At 37.5% G+C, this 20,861-nt stretch overlaps 1 protein-coding gene across 1 annotated transcript in view; it reads right to left on the bottom strand.

Moving 5' to 3' along the window:
- The window catches only part of LOC110172256 (ephrin type-B receptor 1-like), a 151,888-nt gene that overhangs the window by 22,195 nt on the left and 108,832 nt on the right, over positions 1-20,861 (bottom strand). Inside the window, exons 11-14 of the mRNA XM_020938094.2 lie at positions 19,413-19,518; positions 17,160-17,218; positions 15,887-16,084; positions 1,964-2,211 (exon numbers count right to left, since the gene is read on the bottom strand). Coding sequence (XP_020793753.1) covers positions 1,964-2,211; positions 15,887-16,084; positions 17,160-17,218; positions 19,413-19,518 — 611 coding nt within the window. The remainder of the gene's footprint in view (positions 1-1,963; positions 2,212-15,886; positions 16,085-17,159; positions 17,219-19,412; positions 19,519-20,861) is intronic.

Genomic DNA, 20,861 nt, shown 5'->3' on the forward strand with positions numbered 1-20,861 from the left:
CAAATATATCTTCACTAGAATCATTTGGAGGATTTCCCCTGAATTGCCAATCTCACCTGAACTAAAGGTAAAAGGAGCTGTTCACTTGAAAATTACTGATTCATGACATGACAAGGTGAAACTGAGTATTTTCAGCTTTAGAGGTATATACAGATTAATAACAAATGGTTACTCAAACATGTGTGAATGAAACAAAACTTCAGGTATGTTTTTGATGAGGTAAGCGCATAACAATCCATTTTGTGTAATATAGAACCTTAAACAATGACTTTAATCTCAACCAAATCAAAATTGTTGTTAAAATGGACACAATTAGAAAATCATGATGCAGTTTTTGAAGTACCATAATTTCTTTCCACAAACAACAAAATATCCTGTATTATTCTGCATTAAAACCCTGTAGTTTAGATTTGTGCAAAGATGCTCTGAAATAAACCTTTTGTATTAGTTTGTCAGTTCATATTTCAGTATTTTCTAGATGAGTTTAAAATCTGAACTTTGAACAGAATCGCTCACATAATTTGCAACTCTAACTGCAATACTTGTCAGAAAACTCCTAGTTTGATCTTTCCTAAAACTTTCAGATACAAACAAATGCTACATTGCACAGTGGTAATGATGATGCTTGGACAGGTATCTCTCATGACAACAACTATGTGCTATAACTTTATCTTTATGGCACAGTTGTGTTGCTTTACTGGTGGAGGGTCCATCAATTGCTTGTCTCCATGGAGATGTTATTGCTTCTCACAGTATGGTATTAAACCTTTTCTACGTTTGTGGAACCCAAACTAGACCAAGTTAGAAATCGGATCTGTGGACAGACGACCCTGCTTACTGTCAGATTGTTTGTTTTTCTGGGTATTTTTGAGCTATAAAACCATCTATAACTGAATACGTATAAGGTAGAGCTGTTTAATCTCATACTGTGGAACATTCCAGGCAGAGCTATAACATATGCATAGAAACAAGCAGGTGACCAAAACCAAAAAGTTACATCGCCCATCGACTTTTTGAAGCTCTTTGGACAGAATATTGCAAGACTGACAATTAGAGAGACATTACAATATTAATACTATCTCATGATTTACTTTCAAATTGAAAGTATAATTAATCATATTTCTGGGTGCAACTGCTGTGCCAGCCCTGAGTGACTGGTCCAGACAGTGTGGGGGGCTGCAGTCGAGTGATTCAGCATATAGTGATTACTGCCTCTCACTTCTCCACATAAACACATTTTCACACCATTGTAGACAGGAAATATCAAGTATTTTGCCCCAAGCTGGGAGTGAAATAATCAATATTAAAACAAATATAAAAACTAGATACTGTTTTGAATAAGAATCGATACTGGAAAAAATAAATAAATAAACTGAGTATAAAACAGAATAGCTTTAGGCCCATAAACTGTATACAGAAGTGGACTAAGGGAGCGTGACATCACCCATAGCGCTCAACTCCAGTCAAATGAAGCTCACCGAGGCTTGTAGTTACAGGGCCAAGTTCCATGTTTGGAATTCTGACCATGAGTATCATAGCAACTAAAGAGCCAATCCAGAGCGAGGCTGTTGAAGGTAACACCTCTTCCCGCCTGCACTGCTGGTTTAACAGGGAGGGGGCACTTAACAATGTTGTCAATCAAACTTGAGCGATCTCAGGGAAAAAAGACACCTAATTTCTCTCCTATTAATGTTCATATCTTGGTTTATGAGCAAAATAGCTAAATAAAATCACCAGGATCATGTAGAGTGGGTTAATTCGAAAAATTTTAAGACTGAGAGAGCAGCAGTTACAGAGAAAGAAGTGAACAGGAGCCAGAGTTGATGGAGCCGGAACAGCGCTCATACTCACTTCCTATTTGTTAGCTATGTCCATGTTTATATACAGTCTATGTTTAGAACAGTCTTGCCCCATAGAAGAACCACATGGTAGTTCAAATGTGCACAAGTAATAAAGTTCTTACCCTGAGAAAAGAATCCAAAGCCCCATTCTCCATAAACTCTGTGATGATCATGGTCGGCCTGCTCTTGGTGACCACGCCCTCCAGCCTGATGATGTTGGGTTGGTCGAACTGGCCCATGATTGACGCCTCAGACAGGAAGTCGCGCCTCTGCCTCTCCGAGTATCCAACCTTTAACGTTTTAATGGCCACAGGGATCTCCTTTTTCCCCACAGGCTTCAGTCTCCCTTTGTACACTTCCCCAAATTCACCTGTAAGACAGCAGAAGAGAACAGCTGAAATAGAGGGCATAATACAACAATCAATTCAACAAAAAAGGAAAACTTTATTCGACATTATGGCCAATATTATTATAAACGTTGATATTTATGGGTAAAGTAGAACTCTTAATCATAGCAACTGTCAGGCTGTTTGTTTAAAATGTCCTCTACATTTAATCCTTCCTTCAATGTTGCTGGGGTTGATGGAAGATACTCCACGCTTTTCTGACTCACTGACGGATTAGCCAGAGAAGCGCATGGTCCATTGGTATCAAAACAAACATGGGAAAAATAAATAAAGAGAGGACTGAAAAACATTGCAGACTTTCGCAGGACTAAAATTGTGAAAAACTGACAGTGTTGATCCGGTGTGAGAAAAGGTTGAGTCTGAGTCGTGGAGGAGTGAGTGGTGATTCTAAATTCTATTTTTCAGTATTTCAACAGTATTTCAATCATGACAGCAGCCTTGAAGATACAAACAACATTTTACAGACAATTGGACATGAAAATTTAAATTTAAAATGTAATTTTATTGTAATTTTCAGAAATTGGAGCACTGGAGCCCAAACCACATTTGGTATTGAATTTTATTGGCAAAACCATGGAATAAGAGTACTCATTTTTATGGGCTGTTCTCTGCATTGGTCAGTAAATGTAAAAACGTTACTCAATGAACAGTTAAAGGACCCATATTACCCAATTTTCTGATTTATGTTATTATGTTCTTTTCTCATCATAAACATACCCAGAGTTGCGTTTTGTTTCACTTACACAAACCCTGTAGAGTTCTTCTGTCAGTCAGAAAACCCACCACCTTGAGATGTCATGAGGTAATACAGGAAGTGCTCCGCTGTCTTTTTAAAGGGGCAGTCCAGAATTGTGGACATAGAACCTCATTTCCTAGTAGCCAGAGTGTTGGAGATGTGTGGAGACACTTTTTAAAAATATTCCTGCCTGCCACTAAAAACAATCTTACCCACTCCACAAAGCACCCGAAGCAAATCTATTATTACGCCAAACTGTCGATGTGAATGTCTGTGTCACTAGAATGATTTTAGAAGTAAAACCAACCTTGCATTTGAAGGATTTATGTCTGAGCAGGGGCCGTGAGTTGTATTTCCTTACAGAAAGCTTGGCAGTGGCGGACTGATAGCCCCTATCTTACCGGCAAAGTAAAATTCCGCTGCTGCTGAGAAAATAGTCCCTCAACATGCGACGATTCATGCGATGCAAGGTTAGTTTTATTTCAAACATTATTCTATCAACACAAACATTTACATCAATAGTCTAGTGTAATAATAGATTTGCTTCAGGTGTTTTGTGGAGTGGGTAATACTGTTTTTAGTGGCAGGCTAACTATGGCCATTGACATGCGCTAGACTAGCACCAGCGAGTTCTGCAAATACAAGGACTGAATGGAATATTTTAAAAAGTGTCTCCACATGTCTCCAACACTCTGGCTCACTAGGAAAAGAGGTCCTATGTCCAAAATTCCAGACTATCCCTTTAAATTCCATCTGCTTTTGGATAATTCCAGCCCTAAAATTTCCAACAAAAGGTAAAAGGTGGCTGTTAACTTGAAAACTACTGCTTCCTAACATCATAAGGTGGAGAATTTTGAGATCTGAAGATGTAGACAGTCTAATAATATTGGATTATTCAAGCATGTGCATAATATACCTTTAAGCAGTTGTACTTGAAATCCTAATATGTCACTTTTTGCACATGGAACTCATATGAAAACAACATCATAAATAACTACAGCAATAGTTAAGTGGTCATAATGTTTTGCTTGATCCATGTTTAGGTCAGCAAGTGAACAATGCTGTGCTCCTCTATATAAATTATTACCCCGCTTAAGCCTTCTATATTCTGCAATAGCCTGCCCCTATAGACTCAGACCAGGCCCAAACTCCCATTCATTATTAAACCTCTTCCATCCATCAAATAAAGCTGCATATTGTTCCCTCCGCGGAGACAGGTCTGGTTAAACACTGGATTTGACCTGTCCTCACCTCCGCGCCAACTGCCATGCTCAAAGGTCAGAATCTAGTCCAAGGCTGGTACAGATGGCATATTTTTACAGGAAAAAACAAAATCTCCAATAAGTGCTTTCGACGGGGCAGAGTTGACGGGGAGAAAACAAGATAAAAGCGACAGTGGCTTTTCCATTGTGGGCTACTTGGCTTTTTGCACCATGCCTCAGCTGTCAGGGGGTTAGAACAGGAGAGGTCAGCGCTCTGTACAGATGAAAAGATTGTTCTGAGTACAAACAGTTCACACAGGTTCAATCACAAGCTCACCACTGGAGTGTTTTCATCTGTCATAGAGACTGCGAATACAAGTGGAATCCTAAAATGTGGAGATGTAAGAAGAGCGGACATCCTGGCTAAGTTTTAAGAGTGAAGTTTGAACAAAATGGAAGTAGGAGAGACTTAAAGGTCCTATATTACGTAAAACTCACTCTTGTGAGTTTTGCGCCATGTTATGATGGTGTTGCCTCACCAAAATAAACTTTTGTTCAGTTTACAAATTGAATTTCTCCTTTGCCATACCTGGAGTTGTGTTTTGTCATTCATCCATATTTAAGTAATCCTTTATTATTAGCCTGTCTATATCTCCAAAGTTTTCCTTTGTGATATCACGAAGTGCTAGTTTTCAAGTTAATAGCTACCTTTTATCTTTTAATCAGTAGAGATTGGGAATTCCAAGTCTGAAATTATCAAATGATAATTTAACAGTGTTTAGAGTAAAAAAAAACATTGGAGCATTTCCTCTATTACCACATGACATCACAAGGTGGAACAGAGTGTTTTCAGACTAAGAGAAGAATTCTGCATTAAACATGTGTGAATGAAACAAAACACAACCCCAGATATATTTTTGATGAACAGAAAATAGCATAAATATGAACCCTTTAAATGTGGGAGTTGCAATTAATTAGTGCTGTCACAGTACAAAAATTCAATAAATCTATTTCAATACTAAGAATAAGGCTCAACACTCAATTTTGATTGATATGATTATTTAAAAACATATAATTTTCCTAGTTTTTTAGTTTCAATAGTCAATCAAACTATATCCCATAAAAGCTCAATCCAGTTTGTCAACCATTATCATTAACCAACACCCTGAGTGATTAATTAGTATCTGGGTATTGATTTTTTTTGACAACCCAACAATTAATAGATTCTAATTAATACATCAAGTTCAGGCTGACAACAGCTCATTCTGATAATCCCAGCTCTTTTTACCTAGACTGCAAGTATGAATGCAGTGGAGTGGTTGGGGGTGATGGTTATAGCCACAGCTTTATCAGTCCGCCCCGGGGCAGCTGAGCGTAGGGAAGTAGCTCAGAATCACCAAGCGTACAAACTGAATGAATACTGACAGGCACTATAAAACTCCAAGGCCTATAACTGTTAACGTCAGTGCTTAGACCCAGGCAAGTAGAGACATCAGTTATACAATGACCTTACAATGAAGCAACATGGTGGTGGTGAAAAGGAGGAGATGGAGAGGCTGCAGTTACTGATGGTTCTGCTGCTGCGATGGATATGAATGATGGACGGGAGAGAAAGTGAATTATTTATATGTTTGAATACTTTGAATAGTAAATTGCCACATTTTTATATAGTGCTTTTCGACCTTCAAGACACTCAAAGCGCTTTACATCCAGGAACCACTCACCCCCTTTCGTGTACCGTATTTTTCTGATTATAAGGCGCACTTAAAATCCTTAAATAATCCAGTGCGTTTTATGTATTAATTCTGGTTGTGTTTACTGACCTCAAACTGATTTTATGCGGTACAAGGTGCTCAAAAATCTGTCAAAATGGTTTAGTATGACTTTGGTAAGGTATGAAGCCGCTCCGCTTGTTGGAGCATTACGGCTACTGTAGTCAGGAGCTTCGTGGAGTAAAGGGCGAAGTATAGTTCTGTGTCGGCATTTATGGCATCAATGAAATGCAACAGAGAATATATGTCCATTCATATGTACAGTCTATGTGTATGACCTGCAGGCTTATAATCTCTGAAAAGTTTCACATGAACCATCTCCAACACAGAAGAAGCACAGAACAGATTCACCATCAGCAGCACATCCTTTGTCACAAAAAAAACACACATATTTCACTGAGTCCTGTGATTTAGACTGACAGAAGCTGACCGCATCAGGGCACAAAGGAGCGAGCTGTTTTTTCAGTGCTTATAGTTTATGCAAATTAGCCATGTTTTTTTAAGTTTAATTTCAATAAAACATAAACTAATGTGCGCAAAGCTGCATTAAACACCCCGAGTCCTCCTCGTGGGAAGTTAAAAAACAAACTTTAATTATCCACCCACATTTACATTCATAATACACATTCACCAAGACAGGGAGGCAATGCCGGGAAAATTACGCCAATCTGCCTGGGCTAAGGGATCAGTATCGCATGTCGTCCGTTTGTTTTGTTTAGTGTGCCTTGTAATCCGGTGCGCCTTATGTATGAAAATAGACGAGAGAATTCAGCATTATTGATATTGCACCTTATAATCTGGTGCGCTTTATAGCTCGAAAAATATGGTACATGTACACAGATATTAGGCATGAGGTAGGTTAAGCGTCTTGCCCAAGGACACAACAACAGCATTCATCTGTGGGAGCTGGATTCGCACTGCTAAACATGGGGGTCATTGGATCTGACCGCTCAATCAATGGTGTTTATGTGAAGAGCAGGATTCAAACCACCAACCTTCAGCTCAGTGGACAGGTGCTCTACCAACTGAGCCACTGTCACTGTTTGAAAGGTGATTGGTTGAAAAGCAAAAGAAGCAGTGATTGGCTGACACTTACAGACATAACGCAAATTTTGATGTAAGATTAATTCCAAGCTACAGATAAAAGTGTTTCTGGAACCCCTTAAGGCCACCTAGACTAGAAAAGCAACTGTGCCACCACCCAATTAAAACTGCTAGTCAAGCCATACCCCTACATACGTTCTTTTGGATAACCTTTGATATTCTCTGCTAGTTTAACCTGCATCGCAAATGAACTTTCTCTCACCCCTCCATGTTGAGACCACTGAACGTACACGAAGAGTCTGACTTCAGAAGACGCCTTTTGTCACATAATTGCAGCAGTATGGTACTTGGGGGGAACATGAAAATGGAATATCACTTCAAAATAAAAGTCCTCATTGCGGAGATAAAAATCAGCTAGTGAATAATGTATGAGTGATGGGAATAGGATGACAGGCAGACTCGTCCTGTCTCACTGTGATCTCTGCTCCACTTCTGCTCTGCTCATTAAAACTATCTACTGTCACCAGCTCCTCAAGGGGAGAAGACACACCAAGAGCAAACTGCAAGAGCTGATTGTGTAAGCTACAGAGAGGTAAGGGGTGGAGGAGTTAAGAAAATGAGCTACTGTGGTCATAAAAGGACAAATTGATGGATTGGAAAGGAGGTCTGATCGAATAACATCAAATCTGCTGTTTCGGATACAGCCAATGTCAAAAAGCGGACAGCGAGTGTTAAAAATACATCAAGTGTTTTCTAGTCCCTGGTCCTGTCAGTAGACTTTGGCCTAGATTGTTACCTATTGTTAATGCACGACCATGTTCAGCTCTAGAGAATGCTACTGCTCCACCGCCCTCCAGTTTTGAGTGTCTGAAAGGAGCTCACAAATAAAATCATATTTTCTTGTTTTTCTCAAATAATGTGCACTCATGCTTACTTGATATTGTAATTAATTCAGTCATCCAGTTGTTTTCAATGCTGTTTAAATTGGGTAAGCTTTATATAGTGTTTTACAAACTTGAAAACTTTCTTCTTATTTATTCATTCTCTACTCCACTTGCTTTGGGGCTACCTGACAGACTTGGCTGATAAATCAGATTCAGACACACACAAACACACATTAATTTTGTGCAAAGTCTCTTGCACATGGACACAAGACCAGTAGTGGGGATCAAACTCTAGTGGGGATCAAACTATCTACTGTGTCAACTAGAGGTCTGCACGGAACAGAATTTTCAGTCCCGCTCCCGACTGAACCTGCAAAGTATTGTAATTTTCATTCCCAATCCCACCTGAATCTGTGATATTTTGTTCTGCTCCCGCCTGCAAATCCCGCAAGATGGGGACGTTCATTTTCTTAAGCTCTATCAAACGCGGAGAAGCGGAAAGGAATTGTCTAAAATGTGTGTGAGATTTAGGTAGAAGTTTAGGCTGTTTAAAATGTTTTTATTAATGACAAATAAAATATCCAGCACAAATGCTGTATGATAGGCATACATTAATCATTTGTATATTTTACTTTACACTTATATTTAGTTTGCAGGACTCCAGTTTATCATCCCACCCACCCGCTCCCACATTGTGCAGTTCCACTCCCCCCTGGCGCCTGCAATGAGCTTTCAAAATGTGTCCCACACCGTACTGTTTTGCGTCAGGACCGTGGTAGTGCAGGGCTCTACCATCACCTGTAAGATAATTTAAGTAATGTATCTTCCACATACATCTCAGTTTAACATGGACACAAAAGCTATATTTACACCATGAGCTTCCCTTGGCATACCATTGGCATACCATTATCTAAAACTGTGGCATATTGCTGACTAACTGGAGCCTACTGGCCTTCATAGTCTCACCACTTGCTTTATAAACGGGCTTGAACACTCAAAGACCATACTATGTTCTCTTCTGAAATCATACTATGTTGACTTTTTAAGTCCCCCTGGGCCCGTATTATTGATGGTAAATAAACTTCTCCTGCGTGAGACATCCAGTCTTGTACTTCCACCCTTTCTTGGACAAGCTGAAAACTCATTTTTGCTTTCTAGTTATTCTTCTGGGATGACAGAGTTATATGGGGAATAATTTGGTTGATTTGGATTCAGTGATGCAAATGATCTTAAATAGGGACTAAAATCCTGGTGTTCTGGTATGTGATTTTCGTTCGTATGTAAATTATTATATATATAAAAAAAAAAAAAGCTAGATACTCTGCAGCTGATGTCACCACCATTCGCTGGGGGTGTGATGCTAACTGTAGGCACTGCTCTGTCTGAAGCTCTGTTACTCAAGTTAAGGCTGCCACACACTACAGGAGAATTTGCCAGATTTTGGTTGCGATTTCAAATCGCAACATGTGCGATTTTGAAGCCGCTGTGCTCTTCGTGTGTGTGATGTCAGTGTGACTGTGAGCTGCTCTGTCAGATCATAACCACTAAACATTAGCAACTCTATAGTAACAGTCAATAATAGTGTCAGGGGCAGAGGAGTGACAGAGAGGCGCAAGATACAAACTCGGAATATAGCGAAAATAGAGAAGACTTTATCACTCATTTCTCATAAAGTGGTAAATTTAAACTGCAGCATCTCATCCACATTATCCATAGAAATTGTCCTCCGCAAATAATAACACCCAGTCCACAAAACAGCTCTGTCAATACAGTTTGAAGTGTTCTTTGAAAGTAAAAAGACCAGAGTAGTTCCTCATGCGTCTGTTTACATCTACTCAGCACATGGATCAAGGTGAAGCTGCAGATTAGTGACAGTGACTCTACTTCCTGAGGACTTTATCGCCAATCTTTTATGCTTTAAAAATCATGTAACTGAAGTATTGCGACACAAGTGCAGTGCTCTGATCTTTTGAACACTTAAAACGAGTCGTTTTACTGTAGGCAGGAAACAGCAGACGCGATCATGCTCACAACTTTATACCCTGTGGTGCGCAGCCATATCCAGCCGCAGTCTTTGCAATAGGAGATTCTAAGTCTCACAAGATTCTCCTCGTGTTTGTGGTGTGCACTTTTTGTTGCACGTTTAAAAATCATTTAAGACAGAAAAATCTTGTAGTGTGTGGCAGCCTTTAGACTTTTTTTTTATCACAATCTGACTATAACTCGGTCAGTTGGAGCAGGTGAGCTGATTCGAGCTCTTAAACAAGCCAAAGGTTAACTCACATTAACCAACAGTTTTTCAGTTAGTCACTCTCATCTTTTTGTCAAACATCAACTATCTAAAGATGCAGGCAATGTGGAAAATGGGTTGTTTAAATCTATTCTGTTTTTCATTTTGAGTTTTCAGACGATCTTAAATTTTTTTTGACTGTTTGCTAATGTGTGCATTGTATCAGCATAGTAACTGCTAAACATTCCGCCATAGAGATACATATAACACCCCCAGAATGATGTCGCTGCAAAGTATTAGCCTTCTTAAGTCTAGCTGTATTGATATAACAGACTTGTTGCCGACCACACATCCAGATATCATTTTCTATCACCTCTCTTGAACTCTGCTGTTTCTCATCTTACACAGGTGAACAGGCCAAACCATTTCACAGTAAATAAATACAGACTTACATCTTGGTATTGCTGCAAGCCTCTATGGGCAGGGTTAGACTGAAGGCCCCCATGGCTTTGTAAAGTGGTCTGCTTGCTTTTGAGATGCCTTTGTTGTACTGAAACTTGTATTATACTCAAGTCATCTGATACGTCTCTTCATATTAAATAAAAGTGCATTATGTAACTTTACTTTGGGGGATACAGCACCTGCTTGCCTCCATGGAGATGTTGGAAATGCTGGTTTGCCTTGAATGTCCAAATGGCATTAAACTTATTTGTCTTGCATTTCTTCAAATATGGGTGTTTTTATTACTCTAAAATCTATTTTTAAAAAAAACATGTATTCCTACTTACCTCTCCACACATCTGACCTGTAACTTGCCCTGATGCCGTCAATATTCCAGGCAAAACAATAGCATCTTTCTTGAAACAAACAAGTGGCAGACTCTCCAGCAGAAAAGTTACATAATGAGCACAAAACACTCTCTCATCAGCAGCACTTTGAAGAATTAGTCTTAGTCATTTCCTGTAAGTACTCAATGGAGTGTAATTGAATGTATTATGAGAAAGCCTCGTGTGGTGTGATCACAGAGGGAGAGAAAGGAAGGTGAGGTATTTTTATTAGCTCCTTAGGGTGCACCTTTCTTTTATCTTCAATCTGTTTTGTTCTGCTGACTCTCCTTCGGATCTTTGTGGAGAAAGACAGAGACTCCAAAACAAACAAACTCCAGAGGGGATGGATCACAGAGAGGTGCAGGTAACAGGCAGAATGAAAGGAAATGTAAACTGAAAAATCAGACAGAGCACACACTAAAGAGGTGCGTTTAAGATCTGTCACAGACAATGAGTGATACAAGCATTCAGCAGTTAGCAGAGTTACAAAAGTGCATTGCTTTTCATTGGTTTTCTTACAATTCTTTTGTCCAGACTTGGGGCGACAAAGTTCCCTGGTTTGTTACTCTTGAATACTGATGTGACAGATGCTTTGCCAGGTGTGTTCCACAGTATGGTGTTAAATATGGAAATAAGATAGTGACACTACCACACCAAATTGGAGGTTAGATCTGTGGAGAGGAAAGCCCACACATAATAAAAATACATGTTGGAGGAAATGCTTTCTTTAGCAATGCAAACACCTGGAATTGGTAGATATGTTCAATGTGATAGTGTGGAACATTCCAGACAAAGCAATAAGATCTCCGTGGGGGCAAGCAGGCGGCGGGAATCTCCACCAGAGCAGTTATGCAGTGCACACAGTGACAAATCAACTGAAACAGTAAATGCATCAATCTTCTCTTTATGTTTTAAAATAGAAAAAATCTCAATACCTTATTTTAAAGAAGGGGTTTTATGCCAACTCAACTTTTTCAGCTTTCTACAATGTTGCAATGCTGTTCTTTCATAATAAAAATGCCTGAATTGGTTTTCTGAATCATTCATGCATATTGAGTGATCTTGCTGTCTCTCACAGGCACCATTCGAGCCCTCTTTTCGGTTAGGTATAAGGCCCATAACCCAGTCTCTGCAGCACTCCCCGTGCTCTCACCACAAGACTGCTCCCTCCACAAACTTTAATGTTGTTTTCAGCAAATATACTATTTTCAAACCAACAAATGGTAACATCGAACATTGGAACACAGGATGTTGTCATATGTTGGCACAAGCTGCAGGTCACACCGTGTGATGGACCACCTGATGGACTGAATAGACCTCTTTTGTTTATAATAATAACCTAATTTGTATTGTGTCTTTTGTTACCTCTGACCACACCCCAGTTTACCGTAATGAATAAAATGTGTTGGCTCCTGTTTATTAGCAATTAATACCCCAATTAATAAGTGAAATACCCCCTTTAATGTCCAAAAACCACATTTGTTTGTTTTAGACTCACCCTTCACTTCAGCTGCATTACAAACATATAGGTTCATACTTGGCACTTTCCTCTCATATCCCTGATCCCTTTGGCCACCTTCGGCTCAGGTAAGAAAGCCCTCCTCGGAGCAGAATAAAGCTAGGAGCAGAGGATTATGGGAAGCCTCTGAGAGCGGCTGGGCAGACAGAGCCGGCGGCACAGGGCCCAGCGGTCAGCCGGAGATTCTGCACACAGCTGCTTGCACATTTGGCTCAGATTGGTTTGGTGAAAGCTGTTTATTGTTATGTGGTGGAGTGTGCTTTATCTGATCCTGGTCTCTGCTCTGTGCATGACAAAGCATATTTATTCACACATCAGAGAGCAAAGATAAAACTAACACCTCGACTAATAGATACAAATACGGGCTGTGTACATGATTCCTGATTTGATCCTGGTTTGATCCCACTTAAGTCCTTATGTAGATTTGGTTTGGTCCTATTTTAGTCCTGGTTTAGTCCTGTTTTTTTCCAGAACACTGCAGCAATCTGGAGTGATCTTGTGTTTTTCTGTGTTATAGCAATCCACATTAAAGGTCCTATATCTGTACTTTACTTAAGTACATTTTAAAGTGGATACGTTTTACTTTTACTTTATTACATCTAAGAGCAGGTATCTGTACTTTCTACTCCACTACATTTTAAGCACAAATTAAGCACAAATCTTTATCAACATCTTTACATTTGAAGCTTTATTAGACCTCAAAATCTGCATGAGGTACTTTTACTTTTTTACTCTTGAAGTAAATATTTAAATGGCTACTGTAATGCTTTTATTTGATATTTTCATGTGATACGTTTACTTTTCCTTGAGTATTTTTTGCTCCTGTATCTGTACTTCTAGCACTGTAGTGTCAAAGAACCATAAGTGATAAATGGCCAATGTCCTCCGTGTCTGCAGACCTTGAATTCAATGTGTTCATGAATTTGATGCATCATAAACAAGAGCTATTCATTTTAAAGTTGGCATTTATAGTTTAAAAGGTTGCATTGAAATATAGTTTTGGGTTGGCTCTGGAAATTAGTTTTGCCTTTAGGTGAAAAACATGAATTTCTAAAGTTCACGAGATATTAACAAGACATGAATAATGGATTATACAAAACTGAATTAAATAAAAGAGAAAGTTTGACCTGCACAAGTTAAATTATAGTTTTAGAGTAAATACTACACAGAGGTGAGTACTTTTAAATACAAAATACATGATTAAAGCACAAATATAGGACTAACTGTATACATATTTGGGAAAATTACTATTCACAGAGTGTCTGAATCTGACACATCTGATTTAAAATATGAAGTTTAGGTAACTGGAAGGACAAATATTAGGGATGTAACAGTATCTAAATCTCTCGGTATGATATTATCACGATATGCATCTCACAGTACGATATTTATTGCAATATAGATAGATAGGACACATTTTGCATTTAAAATACCCTGACAAGAATTTGGTGTGAATTATTTCTGCCATAATCCCCAAAATTCAAATAAAAAACATATTTCTTCATGTTGTCTGCACTGAAATGAATCATGGGATATGTAGTTCCTGAAGTTTATTAGCTGTTGTTACTATAAAAATGTATTAAAGCAAAGGAACTTGTAATTCTATATATTGTGACGGCCCGCAATATTACTGTGAGACTTTAGACGATATGATATCACAATATTTTGGTTATTGATACATCCCTAACAAATAAAATAAATGTATAATGCATGAAATCTAGTATTGTCAAAGCATAGACTCATTAGACAAATTATTTGATACTGTAAGTCTACATAAAGCTTTCTCACTATAGACTTACTCACAATGGGAAGAGTAACCAAAACTTTGACTCGAGTAAGAGTACTGTTATACTATAAAAATACAACACGAGTAGTAGTAAGTAGTGTTGTCACAATACTAACATTTCAAAATTGATACTAATACACGCATTATCAATTCCAATGCCAATATCACAGTGATAATTAAAAGAACACTCTTTTAACAATAGAATGTGATTTTCAGTATTAAATAATACAATTTTTTCTTGTGTCTGTGTAATCCCTCAGTTTTCCAGGTAGGTTCCAGAGTGGTCCATGGGCGTATACTAGACTATACATATATTTGTTGTGATACAGCTCAAGATCATTTTACAGCTATTTTGGAAAGGCTAATTTCTGTCCTCTGAATATGACATATTTAGTATGAATACCAGCTCAAATGAGTATCTAGTTTCGATACTAGTTTTAGTATCACATAGTATCTGATTATAAATACTTTTGACAATCCTAGAAGAAAATATGTTGTTTAAAAACTACTTTATTATTTATTGTTTGTCAAATTATCATACTTGAGAAATTTAACTAAATACTACTCCCTCAGCCTTTGTTAGGGTTTGTGTCCGTATGTACTGCTATATATAAGATGTAAAGAAGGCTATTATGAGTATGATTTAAAATAGCTAAAAAGTGACTATAATGCATTTAAGTATTAAGGCATAATTGTTTCATGAGCGTGTCTCCACATCACACAGTGTTTTTGCATTTGGGCCTGTGCTATCCGAAATGAATGGTTGAAGACACTTTTAATTTATTCTTGCCAAAGTTTTCCTCATGAATAAAACATGACACTTGACTTCAAAGGAAATAATAAAACGCAATAATATCATAAAAAGCTGAGCACCGATGCCAGGGCTGACACTAGTCTTGGGCACACAATGTTTAATACACTCCCATAGATTACCTTTTGTGTTATGTGACAGTTCAGCCTCATTAAATTAAAAAGCCCAGATATGCACATTTTACAATATGTCAAAAAAAAGAAGCTACGTTTACATTTTGTATTTAATCTGGACATTAATTAGAGGATATATTATGGAACTTGTTATCATGGTACAATGCCACTTAAACATTAAATAGTTTGTTTTAATTGTTCATTTATACCACATAGGCATTCAAAACCAGCCAACACATTTCAATTATCATTCATAATTTCTAAAGTGCTTTAATTGCCCATTGGAGGTAGAAAAGCCCTAAATAAAATGTGACCATTTACCATTTGAGTACTGTAATTTGATCATTTTCCTGGTTCCATGTTGACAGTAGCCAAAGCTTTATAAATGCTCCAATGCTCCAATCTATTAAAATGGAAATAAAAGAGATAGTGCTGCACAAGAACATCTTTTCCTATAAAACCAACCTAGGTAAAGGCTATATCTTTCCATTCATGGGTTAAAAATAAAAAATTAGGACGGTTGCCGTATCAATTGACAGGTTTTCCCATTCAAAAGAAATAAATAGTTCCTCAAACTATAAAGCATATAAATGGAAGCTGAAAACTATGAATAGGAGCATGGATTGTCAATGTGCATTTTAGCTTTCACAGTCTGGGGAAACAATTATGTGGTATAAGAACTGGGACCTTTTTGACTTTTGTAACAATTCCTACCTGATCCAATGACCTCTTCTATTTTGACGCAGGACGGGTCGATCTCTTTGGCGAACTCACGCACAGCCTCGTTGGGGTCCTCGTAGGTGAAAGGGTCGATGTAAATCTTGACGCCTGGTGAACTATGACCCTCAGATAAGGTCGGGAAGGTGACAGTGGGAGTGGGGCCGTTAAACATGTCCGGCCTCAAAGTCACTTCTGTTGAGAGACATGCAGACAGATTAGGGAACGGGTTTTAAAATTAACTTCTGAAAACCTAGTACACTGTAGAAATAGGCTCTATTCACGCTTATGTCACAAACCAGGAAGACGTTTCGAAAGATCTGATGACAAATTCCCAGACACAGTTTTCTTCATCTACATGTCATTGCAGTGTTCTGTTATGTTTGGCTAATCAACAATTACAACCATACCTCATCGTTTTCATCATTGCCCCACTGGCGCACAACTCCGAGCGCACTGGGTACATGCGATTAGAAGAGGTGAGGATGCCAAATTCAAGATGATTCCAAACAGCACACACGTATGCAGTCTTCATTTTACCGCTGATCAAATTTACTTCAATGGGTTTTATCACAGTTAGTTGGTGAACCCAATCTCGGTAACTACACCAGAAGTTGTAATTGCATCTTTCCAAATGTCTTCCTAGTTTGTGACGTAATGTGAATAGAGCATATGTTGATATGCAAAATGTAATATCTTCTAGAAATGCTACAAAAGTTGCTAAATATTTATCTAATATTACTGGTATTATAACTATCGGTACTATGATCACTGATGTTAGCATGACTACTACTCTAACTTCTACTCTTTGTATTAATACTTTGCATGATAACACATTCTTAAGTATGATATATTGCTGAATAAAATATAGATGACAATTTGAAATAATTGGATCCATTTACAATAAATATTTGAATAATTGCAGAGCCCTGCTGCAACAAATTCAATTAGTAATAACTGCTACTACATTTTCAAGTATTTTTCATACTACTATTAATACATTAAACTTGTTATATTTACAAAGTTTGCCTGAAAAGTCAAAAATACCATAACGTGCTACCAAAGTATATATTGGAGTAAAAAAAAAAGTACTCCTATAGGCAATTTGCAGTACAATCAGGCATCTCAAGATTATTTGTAAGAATTTGCCAAAAAATCTTGTCAATTGAATAAGCAAACATAAGTTAAGTTATGTGTTGATAGCTTTTTTATGTCACGCTTTTCACACATTAAATATCATGACATCCTTACGAACAGAACGTATTCATACCTCCTCCAGTGTTGTACTGCTGCAGCTTGTCCCCATATACACTCTCTTTCTGTCTCCTCCTACATCCACAGGGGAGAAATTGGGAGAGACAAAAATCACATCAAATTTTTAAAAAGTTATGACACTAAAATGCTAATTGGCTGTCGTCTTTCTTTATCTGGGTTGAGGTAAAATAATAGTCCCACAGAATGCCACAAAGAGCTAAATCTATCAGGAATTCATTAGTCTAGGATGACTTGTTATTTTTGTGTTGTCAGCTCATGTTACAGACTTTCATTTGAGACTGAAGCCAACTGTGTAATAGTTAATATGCCAACTGATCCCATCTGCAGATAGACTTTATACAGCATTCATGAGGAGCGGAGTGACAGTCAGCCCATGCACCACGGTCAGGGTAAAGTCACCGCTAACTTTTACCCATAATTTCATCATTGGGTGTTGAAGTTCAAACTCTGACTTACACTGTGATGGGTAGCATAGCAATACAAGCATCACCAGGTGGAAAAATACTGACTTTCAGTTTAAAAGCAAACTTTGTAACTTTTCTAGTGGAGGGTCCGCAACCTTTCAACCTACTTGTCTCCATCGAGATGTTATTGCTTCCACCTAGTATGGCATTAAACTTCTTTCAAGTATTTATTCAATTACAAGTGTTTTTATTAATCGAAAATACCTTGAAAAACATGTATACTCTCCACAGATCTAGCCTGTAACTCTGCCTAATGGCATGAACTGCTTCACCATGGAGAGAAGCAGATGGCCCGACTGTGGCTGCTACTTCAACTAAAGCAACAAAGAGCTGGGAGATATGGTAAAAATGAATCAAATTTTCAGTTAACTTTTTCATATTAAAAACAACTATATTATTTCATTAACAAAGAAAGACACAGAAAAGTTACACAGTGTACCTTTAAACTGAGAGTGTTTTGGTGATGCTTGTATTGCTATGCTACACAGTGCACCTTGAATTGGCAGCAGATAAACAGTGACACATGCAGTGGTGATGTGGCCAATCAGATGACAAGCCTGGATCTATAAAGGAAGAACACTGATACATATCAAACAGATGTGAGTCAGACACGGGCCACTGAGGCCACAGAAGAATCACTGTAAGAACTCAGTGACCTTTAGTCCTCAGTAAAAATGCAGTGTGTTTGCAGGTGGTGCTTAACCCAATGTAAATGTGAAGTCACACTGTCTTTCCTACAAAACACTGCATTACACTTAAAGGTTCCTACATTGCACTATTTTATGGGCTGTTATAATGTTGTTTTCTCATCATAAACATGTTTTGTTTTGTTTCATTCACAAATGTTTAACAAACAACACTGCATATTTTGTTCTGTGTTCTTCTCCCAAACAGAAAACACTCTGTTCTACCTTATGATGTCATGTGGTAATGCAGGTAGTTCTCAACTTCATACACCTTCACTAGAATCATTTGCATGATTTCCCAATCTCTACTGAACAAAAGGTAAGAGGTAGCTGTTAACTTGAAAATTACCACTACATGACATCACAAGTTGTAACAAATCATTTTGAGTTTTGGAGATGTAGACTGTCGAATAATCCAGGATTACTCAAACATGTGAGAATGCAACAAAACACAACTACAGTTATGTATTTGATTAGTCAATATCCATAACATAGGGCCTTTAAAACAAGCTTCCAATTTTAATGTGTTAATGTGTTGTTTATCGATGAGTGCAGAGCCAGCACATTAAAAAACAAAAAACATAATCAGTGAAACAATCAGTGAAAGATATTTAAAACAGTTTTGATCAGATTATAACGTAGTATAATCCTGGTTGGACACTGGGTTACTACAGCTGGAGGGACAGAATTGCTCAATCAAGTGTAAATTATACATGTTTAACTTAATCAAATCTATCTAAGTGAACAATTAGTCAGTCAAATTGAATTTTTACTGTTATTGTAGTCAGTATGACTGCAGTAAAAAGTGATCCATTTGAAATGATGAGTATGTTCATTTCATGCCAGATATGAGCATACATAGGGGACCACATCATAGAACTGCCAGTTCAGAACTAACTGTAAAACGGCCAATAAAAAAGTTAATGTTGCTTTGCTTAGTCACATTTCAATCTGCAGAAGCTATTCACATGTTACGCCATACGAGCTTTAATTTCTTATCACATAGCATGAGCTTTAATGTATCTACTGTACTGTACTTTAATCAGTGAATAACTTTATATATTCATTGTGCATATATACTGCAGTAATTCTCAGTACCTGGAACAGATGATTGCTATAGCGACCAGCGACACGATGCAAACTCCTCCAACCAGAGAGCCCGCGATGAGGGAGAGCTGCTGCCCCAACTCAGACTTGTACTCATCTGTAACAATACAACAAACTGTAAATATTTTCATTTTTGTAAACATTTCTTCAAAGGGAAATACACAGCTCTCTCGACTATGTTTCCTCTGTTACAAATATAAAGTGGTTGAGCTGACATGAAAGCTCACAGTGTAAAACTCTGATGCAGATAAACAGACTGCTTGGAGACAAACTTAAAGTAGGACAGAATCTAATTACTTCTCAGCTTCTCACTCCACATCCTCCTTCTTCTCTCTGTTGGAAAATGGAGCTGTACAAAGTAATGGAGTATTTACATTATCAATTTAAAAAGTTCAGATTGTGATTTGATTAGCACAATTAGAAAAACAAATTAAAGTGATTATTATGCTATTTTCTGATCTACGTTATAATGTTGTTTTCTCATTGAATACATACCTGGAGTGTTTTGTTAACTAATTACTAATTTTGCACAACGCTTAAAGCTCACAAGAGTCAATTTTGCGTAGTATATTAAGTGTGGTGGTGCTGGGACCTTTAAGTATTTGGTTTCATAACAGATCAGTTTTCATGTATTCATTTATGCTAATTTAAACTCCATACATTTTGGGGGGAAACATCTATTTATTCAAATAATTAGATTTGACTTTGATTTTTGATTTTGTTCATTTTTGGATAGAAAATGATTTGTTTTTGCTGTGCCCCAGTTACAAAATGCTCCAGAGGCTTGTTGATGCTTTCAATTAGCATAATCATTTTTAACCATGATCTCTCATATTAATTAAGTAGTTAACGTGTTGGCGTGTGAGAATTTCCCCAATATTTCTGGCTTATGAAATTTTTATTTTGACAAGAAAACACTGAGTTTTATCATTTTGAACTTACTAGTTACTCATCATCGCAAAATCACAAATCATAAACAGATGGCCATTTTTATTTGTGAGTTCCTTTAGTCACTGACTTTTCATCATTCAAAAGATGCCATATTTGATTATTATATTATAATATATTATATTATATTATATTAACTGCTCTTTTATGCCATTTGGAAGGGTGCAATAGGAACTGTTCTGCAACACCATTATCTCATCTGATTTTTAAATCATAAATAGCTATGGCAACAGCTAAATGTTTTCATCATTCTTGAAACCCATGGATTTCAAGTGATAGTGGTTCCACATAACTAAATGTATGTATGTCTACAATCTCAACAATACACTCTGGATTTTAAAAAAATTATTTGAACGAAAACACCAATATTCATTAAAATCCCAAAACATAAGAAGTGAAAGCTCTCTGCTCCTTGCACTAAGATTAATTGAATCAATAAACTATTATCAACTACACCCCGGAGAAGCTTCTCCCCTCTGGAAATGACTTGAC

The sequence above is a fragment of the Boleophthalmus pectinirostris genome, unplaced genomic scaffold (assembly GCF_026225935.1).
Source record: "Boleophthalmus pectinirostris isolate CB_2022bp ecotype Guang Dong unplaced genomic scaffold, ASM2622593v1 HiC_scaffold_7, whole genome shotgun sequence".
NCBI classification, from domain to species: domain Eukaryota; kingdom Metazoa; phylum Chordata; class Actinopteri; order Gobiiformes; family Gobiidae; genus Boleophthalmus; species Boleophthalmus pectinirostris.